This window comes from Schistocerca piceifrons, chromosome 8 (assembly GCF_021461385.2).
Source record: "Schistocerca piceifrons isolate TAMUIC-IGC-003096 chromosome 8, iqSchPice1.1, whole genome shotgun sequence".
NCBI classification, from domain to species: Eukaryota; Metazoa; Arthropoda; class Insecta; order Orthoptera; family Acrididae; genus Schistocerca; species Schistocerca piceifrons.
In genome coordinates this window covers 172,809,236-172,830,649 of record NC_060145.1, presented here as the reverse complement: position 1 = coordinate 172,830,649, position 21,414 = coordinate 172,809,236, and the positions used below count along the sequence as shown (strand labels likewise).

The 21,414-nt window shown below is 39.4% G+C and overlaps 1 protein-coding gene across 11 annotated transcripts in view; it reads right to left on the bottom strand.

The window, feature by feature from the left end:
- Positions 1-4,476: 4,476 nt before the first annotated feature.
- LOC124711117 (RNA-binding protein 5-like) overlaps positions 4,477-21,414 on the bottom strand; it is a 126,562-nt gene continuing 109,624 nt past the window's right edge. For all 11 annotated transcript variants that reach the window (XM_047240984.1, XM_047240985.1, XM_047240989.1 and 8 more), the window contains 2 exons: positions 19,835-20,017; positions 4,477-6,619 (listed from right to left, as the gene is read on the bottom strand). In XM_047240984.1, the coding sequence (XP_047096940.1) occupies positions 5,897-6,619; positions 19,835-20,017 (906 nt within the window). In that variant the 3' untranslated portion in view covers positions 4,477-5,896. The remainder of the gene's footprint in view (positions 6,620-19,834; positions 20,018-21,414) is intronic.

The window sequence follows — 21,414 nt, the reverse complement described above, 5'->3', positions numbered from 1 at the left end:
TGATTTCTAGGTTCTGTCTTTCCCTCCCAAGGTGTATTCCTATTATTCTTCCAAATTTAGAGCCTATTCCCAGGTTTTAACTATTTTCTCCAGTACGATGTCGAAGAGGATTGAGGATAATCCATCTTCTTGTCTGACCTATCTTAATTTCAAAGAGATCAGAAATTTCTCCAGATTTCATAATAATAATAAATTAAAGTGCAAGCCTAAAACTGTTAAACATCAATATGGAAATTAGCTGTTGGTGACTGCTTCTTCTTGGAGGGCTCCAGTGTCATGCTATTATCTTCAAGACTGTTTACTTGTGACATTGCCAGAGCCGCACCATGAATTTGTGACAAGCCTGCAGCTCTAGTGCTTGGCGCCGGGGTCCAGCAGCAGTTCCTCACCACCCACTTACCGTATTTACTCGAATCTAAGCTGCACTTTTTTCCGGTTTTCGTAATCCAAAAAACCGCCTGTGGCTTAGAATCGAGTGCAAAGCAAGCGGCAGTTCTGAAAAATGTTGGTAGGTGCCGTCACAACTAACTTCTGCCGTTGAATATATGTAGCTCTACACAGGCATGCTTTGTAGGCGCAAAGATAAATACTGGCGCCAAAACCTCTGCGTCATTAAATAAATTTAAAAAAAAAGGTGGAAGATGAGATTTTTTTTTCTCCGCCCCGAGTTTCGACACTGCATTTTCATACATTATCCAACGAAGTAAATACAAATTCCGTATTGTTCATCTCCGACTGTAGCAGAATTTCAATGTACTACGAAAATCCGACTAGCAAAACTGTTTGGGATGTTTGTCAATATGGCCAACTCTACGTTCTGAATTTTTTCCTACCTGTGAGAAGAGATGGTTGCTAATAGGAACCTGATGATATGTGAATCACATGTAGTATTCTCTTCACCATAAGAATAATACGAATATAAACATTTTGCCATGTATTCTTTCGTGTTTGCTGCTATCTCATTTAAATCCTGTCTGCCTTATAAACTACGAAACTAGAGTAAGACAACAGCAAACGCGGAAGAATATACATATCGTGTCATGTTTATATTCGTATTATTCTTATGCCTAATAATGATACAGTCAGAAATGAAACACGGCAACTGACTAGATTTTTAAATCTAAGGTGACTCTAATTTCTGTGCAGAATTTGATGTACTAAAGAAGCGGCCGCAAAGATTTTCAAACGGAGAAAAATTTTCGCCTAACTCTCGTTCAGAACATGTTCTATCTTACGCAGTCTATTATTTGGTTCTTGTTGATAATTATCAAAGAAAGCAGCAGTGTAAGTAACAACAAATAGCAGTCTCTTGCCGTTGTTTCGCTGATGGCACAAATCCTTTTTTTTTTATTGTAAGCGGCGGTAGCGCGCACAAAAGCAAGCTATGCCGCGAGCGGCGACAGGCCGTAAACACGCACTATCAGAATGCGACAAACAATGCACGACACAGTATAGTAATGCATTTTCAGCTTAGAGTGACGTAAACACCTATAACAAAGACAACGGCACTTATCAGGTCAAAGGAAAATAGCAATCGATTCAAACCAGACAAAGCACATGAAAAAGGAAGGGTATCCGTATAAATACAGACGCAGCACCTGACGCATAGCAATGGCTACCTGGTAAAGCTTAACTGCTAAGCTTACGACTCGAACCAAACTACTGTAGCTGTATCATCATTCATTCGACCTAAATTGTGTCCCATATTACAATGGCCCAACTTTGTTGGAACCGCGCAACAGCTACGGTCGCAGGTTCGAATCCTGCCTCAGGCATGGATGGTGTGATATCTTTAGGTTAGTTAGGTTTAAGTAGTTCTAAGTTCTAGGGGATTGATGACCTCAGAAGTTAAGTCCCATAGCGTTCAGAGCCATTTGAACCATTTGTAAATTTGACTGTGTATTCCTATGATTAAAGATATTCATTTTCTCTAAGAGATACAACAAATATCCTTTTTATGTCTTGTGTAAAATCTTGAAGCTGTTTAGGATTTCATCCTTAAAGCAAACTGCAAAATTATTTCCTGTCTGACCAGATCATAAGACCTTATTTCATTTACTGCCAATTGTATGCTGTAATCTTGAACTAATGGTACATATAATTTGAAAATCTACAATTACCTTAGTTTTCTTAAAACACTGTGCCATCTTTTCACATATCATGTCTTAGCATTACACAGCCATGTACATTATTTCTTACTGCTACGACTAACATAATTTTCTTTTCCCATTTAGTTTGATGATGTTTTACATTTTTATTACTTTTTTCAGCATTCTGTTAAACATTTTAGGACTACAACAACTACTGATATGATCATTAACAGAAGTCCTTGCCATTGTTAAAAACATAAATTGGTGTACTTCAGAGCAATATTTAACAGTGTGTTGAAATAACCTCTGGATGAAGACAAAGTTGGAAGAGAGCTAATTATTATTCCAAAAGTGGCAAAAGCTGACAGTTACAAAAGAAAATGATATTACTGAAGATACAACATGAGGTGCTGATGGAAGTAGAGCTGCGAGGACGGGCTGTGAGTGATGCTTGGATAGCTCAGATGGTAGAACACTTAACTGCGAAAGGCAAAGGTACTGATTTCGAGTCTTGTTTTGGCATACGGTTTTAATCTGCCAGGAAGTTTCATATCAGTGCACAGTCCACTGGGGAATGAAAATTCCATTCTGTGAAATATCAGAAGCCAATAGCACAATGCTGGCAGCCTGCAGGAAGAGCATTCCCCAACAGTACTTTGCCTATTGCTGTATATTTTTGTATGTGGCTCATATGCTAAGGACAATCTTGATTTTACCACCAATGGCAGCTACTTGCTTTTTAAAATACTTGTATGCTACCTGTCACACAGTGCTTGTATATGGTACGTACATTTGACTGGATACAAAGTATCTGAAAAAACGTGGAGGTTGTAATGTATATATCTAAAAGTTTTTTTTTTTTTTTTTTTTTTTTTTTTAAGTTATGTAGTTTATGTCTTATGTTTTGTTTTCATATTGTGTTTTTAGAGAATCTGGATTATGGCTATAGACAAAAGTAGTAATTAAGAAAATTAAAATTGCAGGGGGATGATGAACCCTTACTCAGACTGTATGTCTTCAATTGCTTTTGATCCAGTTTTAACTAAATCAGTAGTAACAGATCTTGAGCAATAAGGAATCGATTCAATTTACATCACTATACCGAAAAATATACATGTCAATGTTACAGCTTCCATTAGACTGCAGGGATATACTGAGAATTTCAAAATTGAAGGAAGAGTGACGCAATGACATTCCATTATCACAAAAATATTCTCAATAGGCCTGGAGGAATGGATAAAAGAAGTGCTTTGCTAGATTGCAAGAATTTAGAAAAGACAGAGCTAATGACCAAGAGGAAGGTGTGTGGATGACTAAAACACTCAGGAGCAATGTGGATATATATTGCTGAAGAGCGTAATGTATGGCAAAATGTAGAGACAACCTTTATCCAGCAGAGGATCTGAAATGGCTGGAACATTGTCTCATGAAAAATGTAGTGGCTTGTAAATGGCACAATTGCTCTTATTGCACTGAACTATTATCGAATCTGAAAGTTGGTGCATAACGCAGTTTCAAAATTTGTCCAAAGTCTTCCACATTCAGAAATTGTGCCTAAATACAATGAAAAAAAGTGTGAATAATACTATACAAAGGCATAACATACTTACCTGCCAATCAGCAACATTGAAACTTATCCATTTCTGACAAAAAAAAAGAAGGAAGTTTCAATCTCAAGCTTTTGGAATGAATGATTTCATCACTTAAAACAAAAACAGAGACAAAAGGAAAGGCACAAATTTAGTGTGCAAGTACTGCAGCACAGATCACTCATACAAAAGCTTCACAGCTACACAAAGAACAAGAAGATATTCTGAAGCAGAAATGGAATATTTCAACATGTCCTTCTCATACAATAGGTCTGTGCGGTGCTTTGCTTTACTTTACTCTCCCAACAACTTACTAATGTCTAGAGTTGCCAATGCTCATGATTAATCTCTTCTCTTTGCGATTCTATCAGCATTACTCCAGATGTCATTTTCAGCATTACTCCAGATATCATTTTTTAAACTTAAAACAACTATGATCAAATGGAGTGGTTTCACATTAAAACATTAGGCTTGTATTAGTCAACAAACTCAGCAAACGTGCTGACTATTAATTCCATTTACCTCCTTCCCAAATAAGCAATTTTGCAGGATGCACAGATTCCATGATTTATTCAATATTTGATCATACTTCCAGCATGGTAACTGAAATGGAAATAATTTCCTCTGTGAATGCAGGAAATAAAAATGTAAACAGTAGTAGTTTCGGCTACTTTCTCCAGAAAAATTAATGCAACTTTCGAATGAAACCCCATCCACTGACCAGTGCTCAGTTGTAATGGAACAAATAATTGATAACTGCATAATAATGGCTGTGGACTGCAATTGCAAAGTATAAGTTAGTTAAATATTAAAAATTTTAATGTGCAGTTACAAGTAAGGACATAATTACTTTATTCAGTTAATCAGCTTAATAATTAACATATATACAAAAAGAACAAAACCATTTTTGCTACTGTTGCTAAATTTGAGGTGTCAGCTACAAAAGAATTTGTAATAGTTTGGCACACCCTACTTATATGGGTCCTTCTAGCTTAAGAGCTGTGCCTCCCACAGAAGCTTGAATGAGGCATCAAATTAAATTTCGATTTATTTACAAAAGTATTTCCACACTAATAAAAGTCTCTCTCTCTCTCTTTCTTACACAAATAGTTATATGCTACACAATACTTATAATTAAGTTTAGCACCTACACTGAGAACAAAATCAAAGGAGCCAGTAAATGATTCGGAACCATCTAATTTATTACAGTTTATAAAATTTTACTACTTCTTTCCATGTCCAAAATTACAACAATGAAATATATACATCACTTTTTAAAAGTGGTTTACGTATATACAAGGTAAATATCTTACCACTTCTGTGACCAACACGAAACGAATGGAAGAGGATGACAGTAAATTTTATTTTATTTTATTTATTTTTTTACTTTCAGCACAGCTGAACAATAAAAACTGCATCTTTCTCCAGAACAATGCGCAACTGCTGAGAAGTCAACAAAAATAAAATTAAAAATCAATCGAGACCACGATAAAAGTAAGACCTATGACAGCCTACAAACTCGTAAAAGATCCTGACGAATAAGTGGTTTTTTGATTATTTTTCTGTGAAGTAGTAATTACAGCACAAGAAAATAATTCAAAAAGTCACAGCTTTGATTCAAAGTGCAGCCACTGCCTTATATCCACTGGAACTAACACTGCCTACACTGTTTGGAGGAACCTCATACATTCAAAAAGGAAAACACATGCACAAAATGCATTCAATTTTTGCAAAGGAACAGCACAGTACAACATTACAACCTGGAATGTCTTATGTCATGGGAGAAGGGAATTTCGTGGTTCCCTGTTACTTTTGTACTTACCATTTGTTGTCAGTGCAGTCAAGATTGCTCGTCGATAAAACGAACAAATCAATGTGTCTATAAGCTCCAGGGCCCGTCATGATATTTACATTTCCTACATTTGAGTAGCCTATTAAGTAATAGTCCACAATCAAGCTAACAGTCAACATCATCTTTTGTACAATGGATTTATTCACACACAGAAGATATCTGAACATTATCACATTCAGTGTGCAATGTCTCAAACATCACTATGCCTCTTCATGTCAGATTGGCTGAAATATCAGCTACAAGATCCTGTACAAGAACAAACACATTGAACACTGGCCACTGTTTAAGTACAGGATATTTGTAGCCAAATGGCAGTAACAAACACTTTCACCCGTAGGCAATAAATCTGTGAAGTAATTCAATGTTCAACTGGGTTCTGCTTGTTCCTGCTCTGTGAGTTCCTGGTAACGTGCAAACATCATCTTCTTAACACGGTCTTTGTATTTTTCTCCAGGTAAAACAGGAACAGCAGCAGCTTCACGTGAGCCAAGTCCTGCTGTTGGATTTCTAACATCAGTCTGCACTATAGAAGTGCGCCCCTGGTTACTTTTGCCCAGACCCATACCTTCTTGCCATCCCATTTTCTGAAGTAGACGATTTCCTACATTTTCTGATCCAATGCCGGCACGTGTTGGTTCTTCATACATTGAACGAGCCGCTTCTTCACGTGCTTTGAGGAATTTCTCTTTCAGTCGATTGGGATGAGGTGCAGCAGCTGTAGGATCTGTAGTGCCAAACTTTGAACGGCGTTCTTTAGCGCGGTCACGGTAACGGCTATTACGTTGCTGGGGATCATTCTGATCAAGACCACGAACCCTGTACCAAGCTTCCAAATTCTGCCTATGCAAATCAGACAGTTGGTTATGGCGTTGCAGGGTTTCTTTGCTTGGAAATTGCCTTTTACAAAGTAAGCATGCAAGTTTAGTCCAATCTGTGTGCAATCTTTCCTCTTGAAGTACGTCATCAATGTCATCATCTGACTCAGAGCCACCACCATATGCAGCCACCAATCCTCCAGGTCCTCCAGTAGCAGCTGGTGATGCAGGTCCAGGACCCTCTTCTCCCATGCGTGCAACGAACTGAGACACCTGTTGGATGAAAAAAAAAGGTTAAACATGTATGTACAGTGTGCCAAAGAATATGCAACCAATGTCAAACAATTCCTCAATTGACAACATTTGATAAAAAGCTTTTTTAAAAACAAACAAATAAATAAATGAATAAATAAATACTGCAGTTTAAAAATGTTTGAGAGGATAATGCAAGCATTTTACAAACTGCATTTTTTGTTCTCTGCAAAACAGAATACCATCATTTTTAAAATCAACTACATCTCCGCTAGTTCTGCAATGCGTTCAAAGTTCAAAAGTGTTCAATTTTTCTTTCACAGGCCTGGGATTAGACAGAAACACAAAGTTTGGCTCAACATACCTAATATACACTGTGTCAGCAAGGCACATGGTAGCACTGTGTGGCCGACAGAACTCTAGCGGGTACAGTGAGAGCAAGGAATGATTTTGTTACTAGAAATGGCCTCGTCTTCATTACAAAAACAGCAGATAACCATTCAGTTTCTCCACTTGCCCAGTGACACACATTAAATTCTTTGCCAGATGAGTTAGATGTGTGTGATCATGTGAAAATTGTGAAGAATGTGCACTCTTGAGTACAACTGTTCAAAGAAGCTGATCATCAATGTGACTAGAAACCAAAAAATTCTTGGTCTCGCAGCAGAAAGTCTGGCAACATGATGATGCATGGAGTCAGTTGTTTTGCAATATCGCCGATAGCTGGCATTTCCATGGGATCACAATCCTGCACGATGACTTGAAAATGTGGGAAGTAACCTCCAGATGGATACCAAAAATGTTAACTGATGATCTCAAAGTTTCAACTATGACAATTTTACCAGGCAGTGATGGTGCACGATGATGGCACGGTGTGGCTTTCTTTCCACACTCACTCTTTGCGCCACATTTTTGGACAGTGAAGGCATAATCCTTATACACTGTGCTCCAATGGCCACTATGGCGAGAGTTACAAACTAAAAATATGTTTTTAAGAACAGTTTACTTGCCAGCATAGTGTGGAGAATGCCACGAAAAATCTGCACATGTGCTCTTTCACTTATGACAGTGCAGCAATGCATTGGGTGAACCATAACACAGGAGTTTCTTCGTGTTAACAGCTTTGATGAGGTCTCTCAAGCACTTGCTCATCTGACCAATGTTCTACATAGCCACACATTTTCCAGTAGTGCTGGTATTGCCGCAGCTATTTTTCACTGGTCAAAATAGACTCCTAAGGAAACATCTGCAGTGGTCATGGAGTCACAGCATCAACATTGTGAAAAGTTGTGTACAACAATTGCACAGAGATTATACTGAAAGGTGAAAGAAGTTTCAAACTTTTTGTGTGTCAGTTCACATAGGAGACCTTAGAGCTGGAACCTACTTTAGAGCAATTTCACAGCAGGTGTACTACTATTATCATACTCTTTTTAAATGTATTTTGTGTGTGTGTGTGTGGAGGGGGGGGGGGGGGGTGCAGGCAGGTGCACACGTGTGTGTGAGCTACCACTTAAAAGCACAGTACATGTAACGTTGAAGACAAACATCTGTAGACTGGCCCACCAATGACTTAAGCGCATGTATGTTGATTCAAGGTTAAATTCAAATGGGAATGCTCTACTGAAGACAGGCAGACCAACAGATTCATGTGAAATCCAAATAGGCAACTTGGTGACATTTAAACAGGAGATTACATTTGTAACTGGTAAAAATTCCAACACCAATCACCATATTGTCTCATTGATTTCTTCATCAGCAAAATTAGTAACAAAAACAGTACTGATGTACTTCATTTATGATGTGCACTCAAAGTTTACCTGTATTTAGATAGCCTAACACAGTCTATTCATCCTCATGAGGACAAACAAAGAGCTGCCTTCAATCACAAGTATTCACAACATGAAAGTTGACAAGCAAATCACATGACATTCACCGGGCAGTGGTCAACACAGGTTTATGTTTTACCATATACATATTCTTGTGTATTTTGTACTCTCCCATCTTAAATAAGTCACCAAATCTGTCAATGATAATTACCAACACTACAGAATACAAAGGAAATAACACACACTTAACGTTAGTTTACTTTTACAGCTGGTAATATGAGGAGCTGCAATACTGAATACTAAGGAAGACACTGCAAAAGTCACTACACAGTTTTGATGTACTGTTTTTATTATCTGATTTTAGTAAAAATTAGAATTTCTTGAACACAGCCCGAAATTTATGCTGGATGTGGTCAGTGCACACAAATAAATCAATCAAATTCAAGAATAATGTCGTCACATTACTGGAGAAAAGGTACTTTGTGACAACACCACAAGCTGATCAAAAGCACCTTCATTCGATTGCAAGTCACAGAGTGATGTTTTGTGTTTCTGGCTTATTTCCTGCTATGCTATTTCAACTGAAGTACATAATTTTTCAATTCTGATTTCTAGAAAATGGATCACCAGCCAAGTGACCATGTGTTTTACATACTGACATTCAAGATAACGGCAGGTGAGAAAAGCAGTGATATATGCTGTGCTGTGAAGATTTTGGTAGTGAGTGGTAGATGTGACTACAGCTGTTGCCAATCAATCTACTTGGAAAAGAAATAATGTATCAAGTGCTCATTATAATCCAAAGAACTGACAGTTGCATTACAGTGTGTTTTTCGGAGAACTGCACTGAACAAGTAGCATGCAAGCTGCGACCAACATTGTCAGTTAACAATCATTTTAACTATGGAATTGTTAATGGTGTGGTTATATAGGGGCGGGGGTTGCAGCTGCTCTCAGTGCTGATTAGAGATTACAAAAGAAGCCAAAAAATCATGTGAAAGGAAAACGAAATTGATTTAAATACTCAGGGCAAACATAAAAATTAAACAAGAAATACCGCACTGTCTTAAGGCAACAGATATATGTAAAATGTTTGAAAGCAATAATTATAATAATGGCTTGTGACGAGGTCCTCCCGTCGGGTAGACCGCTCGCCTGGTGCAAGTCTTTCGATTTGACGCCACTTCGGAGACTTGCGCGTCGATGGGGATGAAATGATGTTGATTAGGACAACACAACACCCAGTCCCTGATCGGAGAAAATCTCCGACTCAGCCGGGAATGGAACCCGGGCCCTTAGGATTGACAGTCTGTCGCGCTGACCACTCGGCTATCAGGGGCGGAGAAAGCAATAATTAAAATAATAAAACTGAAGCAATATGGGCGGTACTGCCATATAACAAATGGTAGCAGTCAGCTAGCTAACCTATTTAATGAATACTTCCTTGAAATAGTCAGAAAATAAACATGAATACTTGAAGGGATAAAGCAATAGGCTACAAGTGAAAAGTACTGCCACAAACACAGGCAATTACTTCATGTTCCACTACAGAAATTGCAAATTTAATTAACTCCCTCAAAACTAAAAACTCTTAGAGCTCAAATACCTCTAGTAAAGTACTAAAATTCTGTTCTTCACATACATGCAATTTTTCACTCACGGATGACATCACATCACCATCAGAGGGGATATTTCTAACTAGACTGAAACATGCTATCTTCAGCCCCCTCTACACGAAAAGAAGTAATACAGATATTAATTGAGGGTTATTCAGAAGGTAACTTTCATCCCCCTTCCCTCCCCTCCTTATTTATCCGCTTAGTTTCTAGACACAATGAGTCATTTGTTGTAGCACATGAAATTCCGCGGTCATCAAATTCTGCTGCCTGCGACTGAAGCCAATCTTTGACATTGGTTTCCACACTCTGTCATTGCCAAAGTGCTTTGAGCCAAGCCACCTTTTCATATGCATGAAGAGATGATAACCACTGTGTATCAAATCAGAGCTGTAGGGAGTGATCCAATACATCCCATTTGAACTCTCGCAGTTTGGTCATAGTATGTTGTGCTGTATGTGGAGAGTGCTGTCATCCTACGAAACTCAAAATGGAATAACATTTGTTTGAAAGGCCCTTCTCAAGTTCATTAGTGTGTTACAATAACTTTCAATGTTAATTGTTGCATTTCTCTCCAAGAACTCCACTAGCAAAATTCCTTTTCTGACCAAAAAGACGTTTGCCATGAGTTTCCTGCTGGAAAGTGTTTGATGATACTTTGTGCATTTTTCTGGTGACGGCCCCACTGCAATGACTGAAGTTTTGTTTCTACCTTCACATACTGCATCTATGTCCTCCTCCAGTCAAAATCTGGTCAAGAAAAGCTTCAGTTTCTTTCTTGTAACACACAAAAAAGGACAGTGCTACTGCCATATATTGAGCCTTTTGTTCTTCAGAAAAGAGTTCAGGTATTCATCCAACATTAAATTTCCCGCAGCTCAAATCTTCGATAGTCACTCTGTACTCTTTTTGTACAGAAGAGTACAACTAATCTGTGGAAAATTAACACACAGCTCCAAGATGGTGACTCTGCAGTTTTCTCTACCTCTTTTGTCCACCAAATGAATCAGATATGCATTCACCTTTTCTCTTCATCACTGACATTGGTTCACCTGTTTCTGAATGTATGACACCACTGTCTTACACCATCTTCACTCATTATGTTTGACATACATACTTCACAATATTCACGATGGATTTCACTAGCTTTACAGTTTCTTTGTCACAACTAAACTTATTACAGAATGTACCTCACAACTGGCAGGACTTGCGAGTACAGCACACATTATGAAAGTACTTGGCTTGGAAAGGAACCAAGACATGATCTTGATTCTCCGTTGCTCACAGTGTACTGGTTTCAGGTGCATTCTACCACAACAGCTGCGCCATTATCTCTATGCAGCATACTACAGGAAAATGAAGGTTACTTTAAGAGCAGCCCTTGTAATACTAACCAGTAGCACTGTTCTTGAAGTTACTCGAGTATTAAGTATGCAAGAACCATAAAATGCCCCTCTCACAATAGAATATTTTAAAAGAGTCTCTCCACAGAATACACTATTTTTCAATTCGCAACTCAGATATTACTTGAGATGTGGAAAATTCACATTTTACGATAAATATGAATAAAGATCCAGATTCTGCCTCAAAATGAGAAAAAAAGGCATTATTAAATAGATGCTGTTCATAGAGAATTCTATCCCGATAACTTTATTTTTAGCATATAAATATTGAAACGGTAACCAGTTTCCAGCTAGTGGTATAGCACATTAGATGGTAAAGCCCAGTCTGCAAAGATTATGTGCATTACGAATGTGTCTGCCACATAAAAAGTGCAGGAATGCAACAATGTATCAGTGTGCTTGATACTTTGGTGCCATGCCAATTGTGGGCAGTTGAATGGTCTGTATAAAATACATGCTGCAGAATGCAACATACTACTTCAGCCAAGGGACCTAGTATCTTACAAGAAAGAGAAGCATACATTACTAATTTAAGTTCAAAAATTGGTATAAAGCAGACACATTTAATGTGGCAGCTTTAGGGAGCTAGGGTTTAGAACTGTGGATGCATCAAATACAGACAGAGGTCTGGCCTTAACTACCTCATTTTCAGCACTGCCAACCTCAACAAGTAATTGCACAGTAGCTGTTACCGAATGCTTATGTAGTGGGTTGCTCATTGTTTTCTTTTCTTATTTTGGAATAAGGGAAGAGACTAATCCTGGACTGCCATGGCTTTTGATTATGACCCTCACAACAGCAGAAGGGATTGGAGATCCCTGCGATCATGCGTCGGTTCCGCTTTTGCAGGACATCAGAACATGGGGAACATGGGTTCAGGATGTTTCCCTGTGAGGGGGAGGTGTGGCTTGTTTCCCCGCACTAATCCTCACTGCTCTGGCAGTCCTAATTCTCACCTGTTTACCTTAGCAGCTGACTGCCAGTTTACACTGTCTGCACTCTGCACTATAGCAACTGAAAAACAAAAACCTTTAAACATATTTTGACATTGCCGAAATTTTTCCACTAATGTGCAAATAGGAGTTATTTTTGGTTCTACTTCTATAAGGAAAGCACTCAATTCAACATCATGGAAACTTCGCTGCTTCTCAATAGAAATGATCATTTGTTGAAAAAAAAAAAAAAAAAGCAGATATCGTTTTAGAAAAAGAACCACATTTAAAGTTTTCAAAAAGCAAACACTCCCACCAGAATGCTCTCCAACTACCAGAAACTTATATCAAAACATCAAGACATTGAATTCAGGCAGATGGTGTGACCACCTTTTAAATTCATACCCTAATCACTCACAAGGGTAGTAGTAGAAGAAGAAGAAGGAGCAAATTTCACCAAAAACAGATGCTACATTTTCAGGTTCCTAGCTATTATAAAATTTGAATCACAAAGTATTGTCAGTTGGTATTTTCTGTGGCGTGTCAAAAGCATTTTATTGTGCAGTTCACAGTATTCTCTTAGAGAAGTTCAAATATTATGGTTTCAGATCTTGCTGGGTTTTCATTCTATGAAACTAAAAGGATGCAATGTGTTTTAGTATGAAACTCAGGGGATGTACACAACAAAACAGTATCATCACAATAGGGACTAATTTACTCTTGTTTTATATCAGTGAAAGATTTTCCATCAACATAGTAAGGAAAGTTGTGACTGAATGTAAAACTCAAACAAACCTGTGCACCTACGATGAGTCAGCTGGACACACAATCCAGCCAGTGCAACGTAGTGTGTGTGTGTGTGTGTGTGTGTGTGTGTGTGTGTGTGTGTGTGTGTGTGTGTGTGTGGTGGTGGGGGAGGGGGGGGGGGGCGGTTGCATGCACACTCTAGCTTGTCACAGGATTTCTTCCAAAAGCTGTCAAAGTTTTCATTCTCCTTTTTTGTGTACCTGTTGATCACTCAATGCTTCTGCTATTCTGTGAGTGACCTTCCATCACCTATCCAACACTCAGAAACAGATATTTTTACAGACAACACAAGTAACACAACCAAGCTAATGGATTACCTACAACATTTGGAGATATAAACCACATTTTCTTGAAATGTAGTAAGTGCAAAGTGCCACTGAATTGAGATAAAACACAGCACATGTCATTTAGTACTGCATTAAGTATGACTATACCACTAGAAATAATGCACGAGGGTAAATCAATAAACTTACGATCATGATCCCATCCTAGAAGTCCACCATGATCTCACACAGCTTCTCCTGGCCTTACGTCCACCCCAAAACCTGACACCTGAAGCCATCTTCCTCCACACACTAGAAACCCTACACCCTTCTACCTTTTGCCTACTTCCCAACTTCACACATCCAACCCCACAGGTCTGCCTACTTGTCATCCATTGTGGCTGGGTGCAACGCTCCCACAGAACAAACTTCTGTCCTTGTTGACAAACACTCTGAACTATTATCCATAGCCTCCCATCCTACAGTCAAGAGACTGCTCGCTTCCTTCACTACCTCTACACAATTCCTCTCCTGTCACCACCAGACTCCTTGTCGGTCACTGTGAATGCGACTTCCTTATACACCAACATCCTCCATGCCCATGGCCTTGCAGCCATCGAGCACTATCTTTCCCAACACCCTCCTGATACCAAACTCATTGCCTCTTTCCTAATCCTCCTAGCCAACCACACCTTGACCTACAATTAACTTTTGAAGGCCAAATCTAAAAACAAATCCATGGTACTGGCACAGGTACCCTTAAAGCCTCACCACCCATAGATGCCATATGCACACTGGAAAGCAAGTTGTTGATCCAGAGCCTTTACTGACAGACAATTTACTATCTACGTCATCCATAAACGAGTCTTCTGTGCCATCTACTCATCTGACTCCAGTAAACCTGTTAACCAGCCATCGACCATACTCCTATGCAATCACCCAGGCCCTGGAAAGTTCAATCACATCCCCCGCCTAGGCTTCAACTACTTCATATCATGTCCTGACATGAGGGATACCATGCCTAAAACTCTACCCACATCCCTCAAAGTAGTGTTCCGCTGCCCACCCAACCTACAGAATAGCCTTGTCCATGCCTATTCCAACCCTACTCCCAATCATGCACCCCATGAGTCATTCCCTTGTGGACAGTCCAGGTGTGAGACTGGTCCCATACACTCACCCACCACCTCCTACCACAGTCCAGGCACAGGCATTTCCTATCAAATAAAGGGCAGCGGCATGTGTGTAAGCATTCTATAGGGGCCTGACAAGTAATCAACTGTCTACTTGATGAATGGCCATCACCAAACTGTGGCAAACCACAAACTTGAAAATGCTGTTGCCGAGCGTGCTGCATACCACAACAGAAATAACTTCAACGGCCGCTTCACTACAAGTGCCATTTCGATACTCTCTTCCAGCACAAGTTACTTTGAACTACACATCTTGAACTCTCCCAAACGGCCTGGGCTAAGCCTCCACAAAACTGTTCCCATTGCTTCATCTCACCTTTTCCATTCTCTCTTTTGTCTTTACCACTCCTCAATCCAGATCATGCACTGCCTTCTCCCACCCTTCTTCCTTCCACTGCCCCCACAAGCAGATATTTTCCTTCTCTCCCCTTTTTCAACCCATCTCTCTTACATTCCTCTCCCCCTCTTCATCTTCCTCTCCTTCCACCCCCTCTCCCCCTTCCAACATCTCTTTCTGTTGTACTCCTCTGTGCTTTTTTTGTCTTCTTGTGGAACTGCGAAGTCATCAGTCGATAGATCTGCCTCTTTCCTGCTACCCCTTCCTTGTATCTTTCCCTATCCCCTCCCCACCTGCATCAGCTCAAGCAACTGCTTTCAATGATCAAGTATCAATAATGGGACTCTGTAGCCACAGGAGTGTGCATTTGTGTGGCTGTATGTGTGAATGGATGTACTATTGCTGGAAAAAGAGCTAGTGCTCGAAAGCTATGTGAATGCTGTGTTCTGTTGTGTGTTACTGTGCTCCATACATCAATACTATAGGCAAGTGGTTGCCTTTCCCTTATTTTATGCAATAAATGAAACACAATATTAAAATTTTTTATAATGATAAGAACCTGAACTGGAAGTCATATGTTACAAATCATCTTAAAAGTCTAAGTTCTGCATCTTTTGCATTGTGCATAGCAACAGATTTTGGAGATGAAAAATTCCAAAAAGTTGAGTTACTTTTATTGATTTCATTCACTAATGTCTAGTAGCACGATATCCTAGAGTAATTTGCCATTGAGCAAATAAGTGAGTAATAAGGATAATGTGTGGTGTCCACTTTAGAATTCCTTGTAGAAACTTATTTAAACAGTTGGGCATACTGACAACAGCATCATAGTACATTTTCTCCCATACGAAGTCTCTTTTCAACAATTAATGTTTGAAAAACAATTAATGTTTGAAAAAAACAGTAACATTCGTAATAGTAGATGGTCTACATCTACATATATACTCCGCTAGCCAACAAGTGGTGTGTGGAGGAGGGCACAATTCGCACAGAAATCTTATTTCCCACCCTCTGTTCCACTCATGGATCGCGCGAGGGAAATACGACTGTCCGAACACCTCAGTATGAGCTCTAATTTCTCTTAGCTTTGAACGGTGATCATTGCGCGATTTGAAAGATGGCGGTAATAATATATGCTCTACGTCCTTGGCGAAGATCGGATTTCGGAATTTTGTGAGCAGCCCCTTTTGTTTCGTGCGCCATCTATCTGCAAGTGTGTCCCACTTCAAACTTTCTAAGAGATTTGTAAAGCTCTCATGGTGGCTAAATGTACCAGTCACAAATCCTGCCACTCTTCTTTGGACCTTCTCAATCTCTTGAACCAGACCCAACTGGTAAGGGTCCCATACAGATGAAAAGTACTCTAGGACTGGATGAACTAACATATTATAAGCTATTTCCTTTGTTGAAGGACTGCATCGCTTCAGGATTCTACCAGTAAACCACAATCTAGAGTTCGCCTTGCCTGTTACTTGTGTAATCTGATCATTCCATTTGAGATCATTTCAAATAGTCACACCCAGATACTTGACGGATGTTACTGCTTCCAAAGACTGGGGATTTACTTTGTACTCATACATTAATGGAGATTTTCGCCTTATTATACGCAGTTGGTTACACTTACTAATATTGAGAGATAACTACCAGTCATTAAAACATGCATTTATTTTCTGCAAATCCTCATTGATTTGTTCACAACTTTCGTGTGATACTACTTTCCTGTAGACTACAGCATCATCGGCAAACAGTCTAATGCCGCTGTCAACACCATCAACCAGATCGTTTATGTAAATCATAAAAAGCAGCTGCCCTGTGGCACACGTGAAGTTACGCTTATTTCTGTTGAAGTCACCCCGTACAGGATGACACACTGCTCCCTGTCTGTTAGAAAACTTTCTATCCAACCGCATATGTCATCGAAAGACCATAAGCACACACTTTTTGGAGCAAGAGCCAGTGCGGAACTGAGTCTAACACCTTTCGAAAGTTGAGAAATATTGCATCAACTTGGGAGCCGGTATCTAGGGCCTGTTGTATATCATGCACGAAGGGGGCCAGCTGTGTCCAGCATGATAGCTGTTTTCTAAAACCATGCTGGTTTCTGCAGGTGAGGTTCTCAGAGTCTAGAAAGTTCATTATGTCTGAATACAAAATATGCTCCATGATTCTACAAAAAATCGATGTCAGTGAAATTGGCCGGTAATTAAGTGCATCTGATTTTCTACCCTTTTTATATACTGTTATGACCTGAGCCTTCTTCCAGTCCTGTGGAACTTTCTGCTGTTCCAATGATCTCTGACAGATGATGGATTAGTCAACATATAATCTTACGGGGATACTGTCTGGGCCAGATGCTTTCCTGGCGTATAAGGATCTTAACTGTTTTACAATCCCAGATAAACATGAAGATGGCATACATAGTGTTTACACTATGTATGCCAACCACGTGTTCGTTTGATAATTGAAAGGGGGAATGGTGCTGCAGTCCTCTACCATAAATGAGTTTTTCAAAGCTAGGTTTAGAATTTCGGTCTTCTATTTATCATCATCCGTTACATTACCTGTACTGTCAGCAAGAAAAGGTATTGAATTATTTGTAGCGTTCATAGATTTTACGTACGACCAAAATTATTTGGGGTTACTTTTAGAATCTGCAGATAAAATATTGCTTTCAAATTCGGAAAAAGAATCTCTCATTGACCTTTTGACAGCTACTTTTATTTCACATAATTTCTGTTTGTCAGCGGGGCAGTGACTACGTTTAAAATGACTGTGCAAAATTCTTTGCTTTCTCAGCAATTTCTTAATATGTTTGTTGTACGAAGGTGGATCCTTTCCCTCACCTATATTTTTGCTAGGCACATACTTCTCTAGCACGTGGTGGACAATACCTTTAAATTCTGACCAAAGATGCTCAATATATGTGTGTCCCATTGTGAATGCTTGGAGCTGACTATGAAGATATTTATTAATGACACTTTTATTTGCTTTCCCAACAAGAAAACTCTACACTTTTTTTGACTTCCACTGACATAGAAACCACAATGACAGTATGGTCGCTAATACCTTATTCTAGATTAACTTCCTCATAACAATCAGGTCTGTTTAACGTCAGCAAGATATCTAATATGTTTCCATCTCGAGTTGGTTTTCTAACCAATTGATCAAGGTTGTATGTTGAGAGCGCTACTAGAATAGCTTCACATGAATCTTTGCTTCTGCCCCCTGTGATAACGTGTAATTTTCCCAGTCAATGGATGCCAGATTAAAGTCTCTACCTATAACTAATGGATAATTTGGATATTTACTTCCTATGTACTCAAGACTTTCCCTGAAATGCTCTGCGACATTTGTTGGGGATGCTAGTGGTCTATAAAAACAGCCTAATACAATGGTCAATCCTTGTCTGATTGACAGCTTTATCCAGACTATTTCACAGTCCAACCCAGTATTGATCTCAACTGCGTTTAAACAGCTTTTAACTGCAAAGAACACACCACCTCCCAAAAGCATCAGTCCTATCCTTCCTAAACATTGTGCAATTCGAGTTCAAAATTTCATTGCTATTTGTGTCTGGTTCCAACCATCTTTCGGTACCTAATACAATATTGGCATTGCTACTGTTTATTTCGGAGAGTAACTCGGGGATCTTGCTACAGACACTTCAACAATTTACTTACATGAGATTTAGCATGTTTAAATCCTTTGGAATGACCTGTTTAGGCAAACTAACAATTTTTACAGTTGGCACACCCACATCAGTGTCACGAACTGGTAATTTTTCAGGCCAATAGTTTGTTTCCTGTGGGGAGGAACCTAATCTAAAAAAAAAACCATGTGCACGCCACAGTACTGTGCTAGCCACGTAGCTGCTTCCTGTGTGTAGTGCACTCCTGATCTATTGAGGGACATCCTACAACCTTCCATCCCATAGCATAGGTCGAGGAATCTACAACCATTTTCATCACAGAGTTGACGCAGCCTCTGGTTTAGATTCTCCACTTGACTCCAAACCAGAGGACCCCAGTCCACCCTGGGTATGATGCTGCAGATTGTCAGCTTGGCTTCCACTCCTCGAGAGATGGAGGCCACCTTCACCAATTTAGCCAGCTGTCGAAAGGACCCAAGGATTTACTCGGAACCCCGATGACAGGGATTGTTGGTGCCGACTTGTGCAACAATCTGCAGCTGGCTGCATCCCGCACACTCGATAGCCACCGGAAGAGCACCTTCCACATCCCGGACAAAGCCCCACGGCAAGTGCACTGAGTGAACATTGGACTTAATGGTGAAATGCTTTACACTAACCATCACTTAGCCTTAATGTGACCAAGAAAGGAGTGAGAGAGTCAGCCATAAAAGTCTTTGATCATCTACCAAGTAATGTAAAGCATTTCATGGGTAATACAATTAACTACAAATGCAAACTACAGATCATATATGCTTGACAACAGAACTCCTAGTTCAGACAACAGAACTCCTAGTTCAGACAACAGAACTCCTAGTTCAGACAACAGAACTCCTAGTTCAGACAACAGAACTTTTAGTTCAGACAACAGAACTCCTAGTTCAGACAACAGAACTCCCAGTTCACAGAAGAATTTCTCAATATGAAGTAGTACACTTGTGTGTGTCTTTAAGAGAGGGAGAAACTCAACATAGTTAAATATAATCACTGTATGCGTGTAAAAATATGTACTACCACCACGTTGCCCTATTTTCTTGTAGAACTGAATAGTTCCACATCATAGTGAAAGATCTCAATTATGAACTAAGGAACACAATAACAACTTAACTTTGGGGAAAGGAAGTCGAGACAGAAAAAACAATTTTCTCTCTGCATCGTATATTAGTACCTGTGCATCCAATGACCGCTCCTTGCGTTCCAGGATGGCATAACCAGCATCTGCTGCTCCAACAGATTTCCCAAGAGCCACAGCTGATGTCGCCACTGCAGTTGCTTGTGGATTGTCCTTCTTTTGGTTTAAGGTTTTTGCCCAGCGTTCCATGTCTTTTGCTATTTTCTTTGCTACTTTCACCTTAAACAAACAAAGTACGCAAATTTGTAATTATAACACTGTATACTTCACCTTCCTCTTATACTAGCTTAGTTGTTAGCTCTACTTACATGTTATTCTTAACAGCCAAGCTCTCTACATCTGTTCCATGCCAAGTCTCTCCCCTTGAATCAACTACATTGCTTATCTCCCTGCCACCCCAATTTCTACAGTGTGTGTCCCAAACCACTAGGTTCAAAACTATATAGATGTTAGTGAATCTTAAACTAAGTAGTCTGAGATAAGGAATTAATGTTTGGAAACGAATATATAGTTTTTTATTGATATAAACAACTTGAACCTCATAACAACAACATAATTCAATAGCAATCTCACAGAAACAATGATTGAGACAAGCAGCTAGGATGCTCTTCAATTTCTATGGACATTTCATACACCAAGCATTTCATGACACCGCATGGGAAAAAAAGCACAATGGGCATATATAGGATATTGGATATTGTTTCTCACTGTCGCACCACCAATGTCAATGTAGAAGTCAATGCACAAACAAGAGCTTCATACACAATTGTTCATTCAGGAAACATTCATTTCAGACTTCCGATTCCTCATCCCCATACACCGTGTCCCAGAAATGTTGCGACAAACTTCCACGGGAGGTGGAGGACATTATAAGGATTAGAACAGCATAGTGACCCATGGTCGCAAATGTCAGGGATAAGTGGTAGCAAATCGGAAGTGAAACAAGAGTGTGATTCGTTTGAAACATTTATTGAACATAATGGGTACACATAGTGTATGACATGAATTAGCTCTAATGTTATGACAGATGTTTGAAGTTTGAATCAGACACCAAGCCTGCATAACGAAGTCAGAGCTCTGACTGCCACACATACTCCAACACACCAAGAGTTTCTTCTACTGCAGGAGCTGCACAGACAATTCTTGTGATGAGATCCATTTCAGATGCCACAGGGTAGCGATACATGAGATATTTGATGGTCCCCCATAGAAATGCATCAGGGCTCGATAAATCTGATGAGTGTGGGGGCAGTACTCTCTTGTACAGCACCATCTAGTGGTGTAAGACTATGTTTTTGGCCATGTATTGCTATGCAATTCTCAATCCTTATGATGTGCCCCTCCTTCCCTAGAATTCTGCTGCAACATTTCTGGTCACCATGAGCACTAAGTTTAGAACCAACTACTATCTATATACTCTTGATCCAAGAGGTTTGGTGACAACCTGAGTAAATTCTGTAAGCACTGAACCCTGTCATTTTTCTGAAATTTCTCTTCAGTTTATTCAAACAATGGAAACTCCAGGTTGAAATATCAACAATATATGGAAAAGATAGATTGCTATCACCTGTAAAGATGACATGCTGAGCTACATACAGGCATAATGGAAGGACACT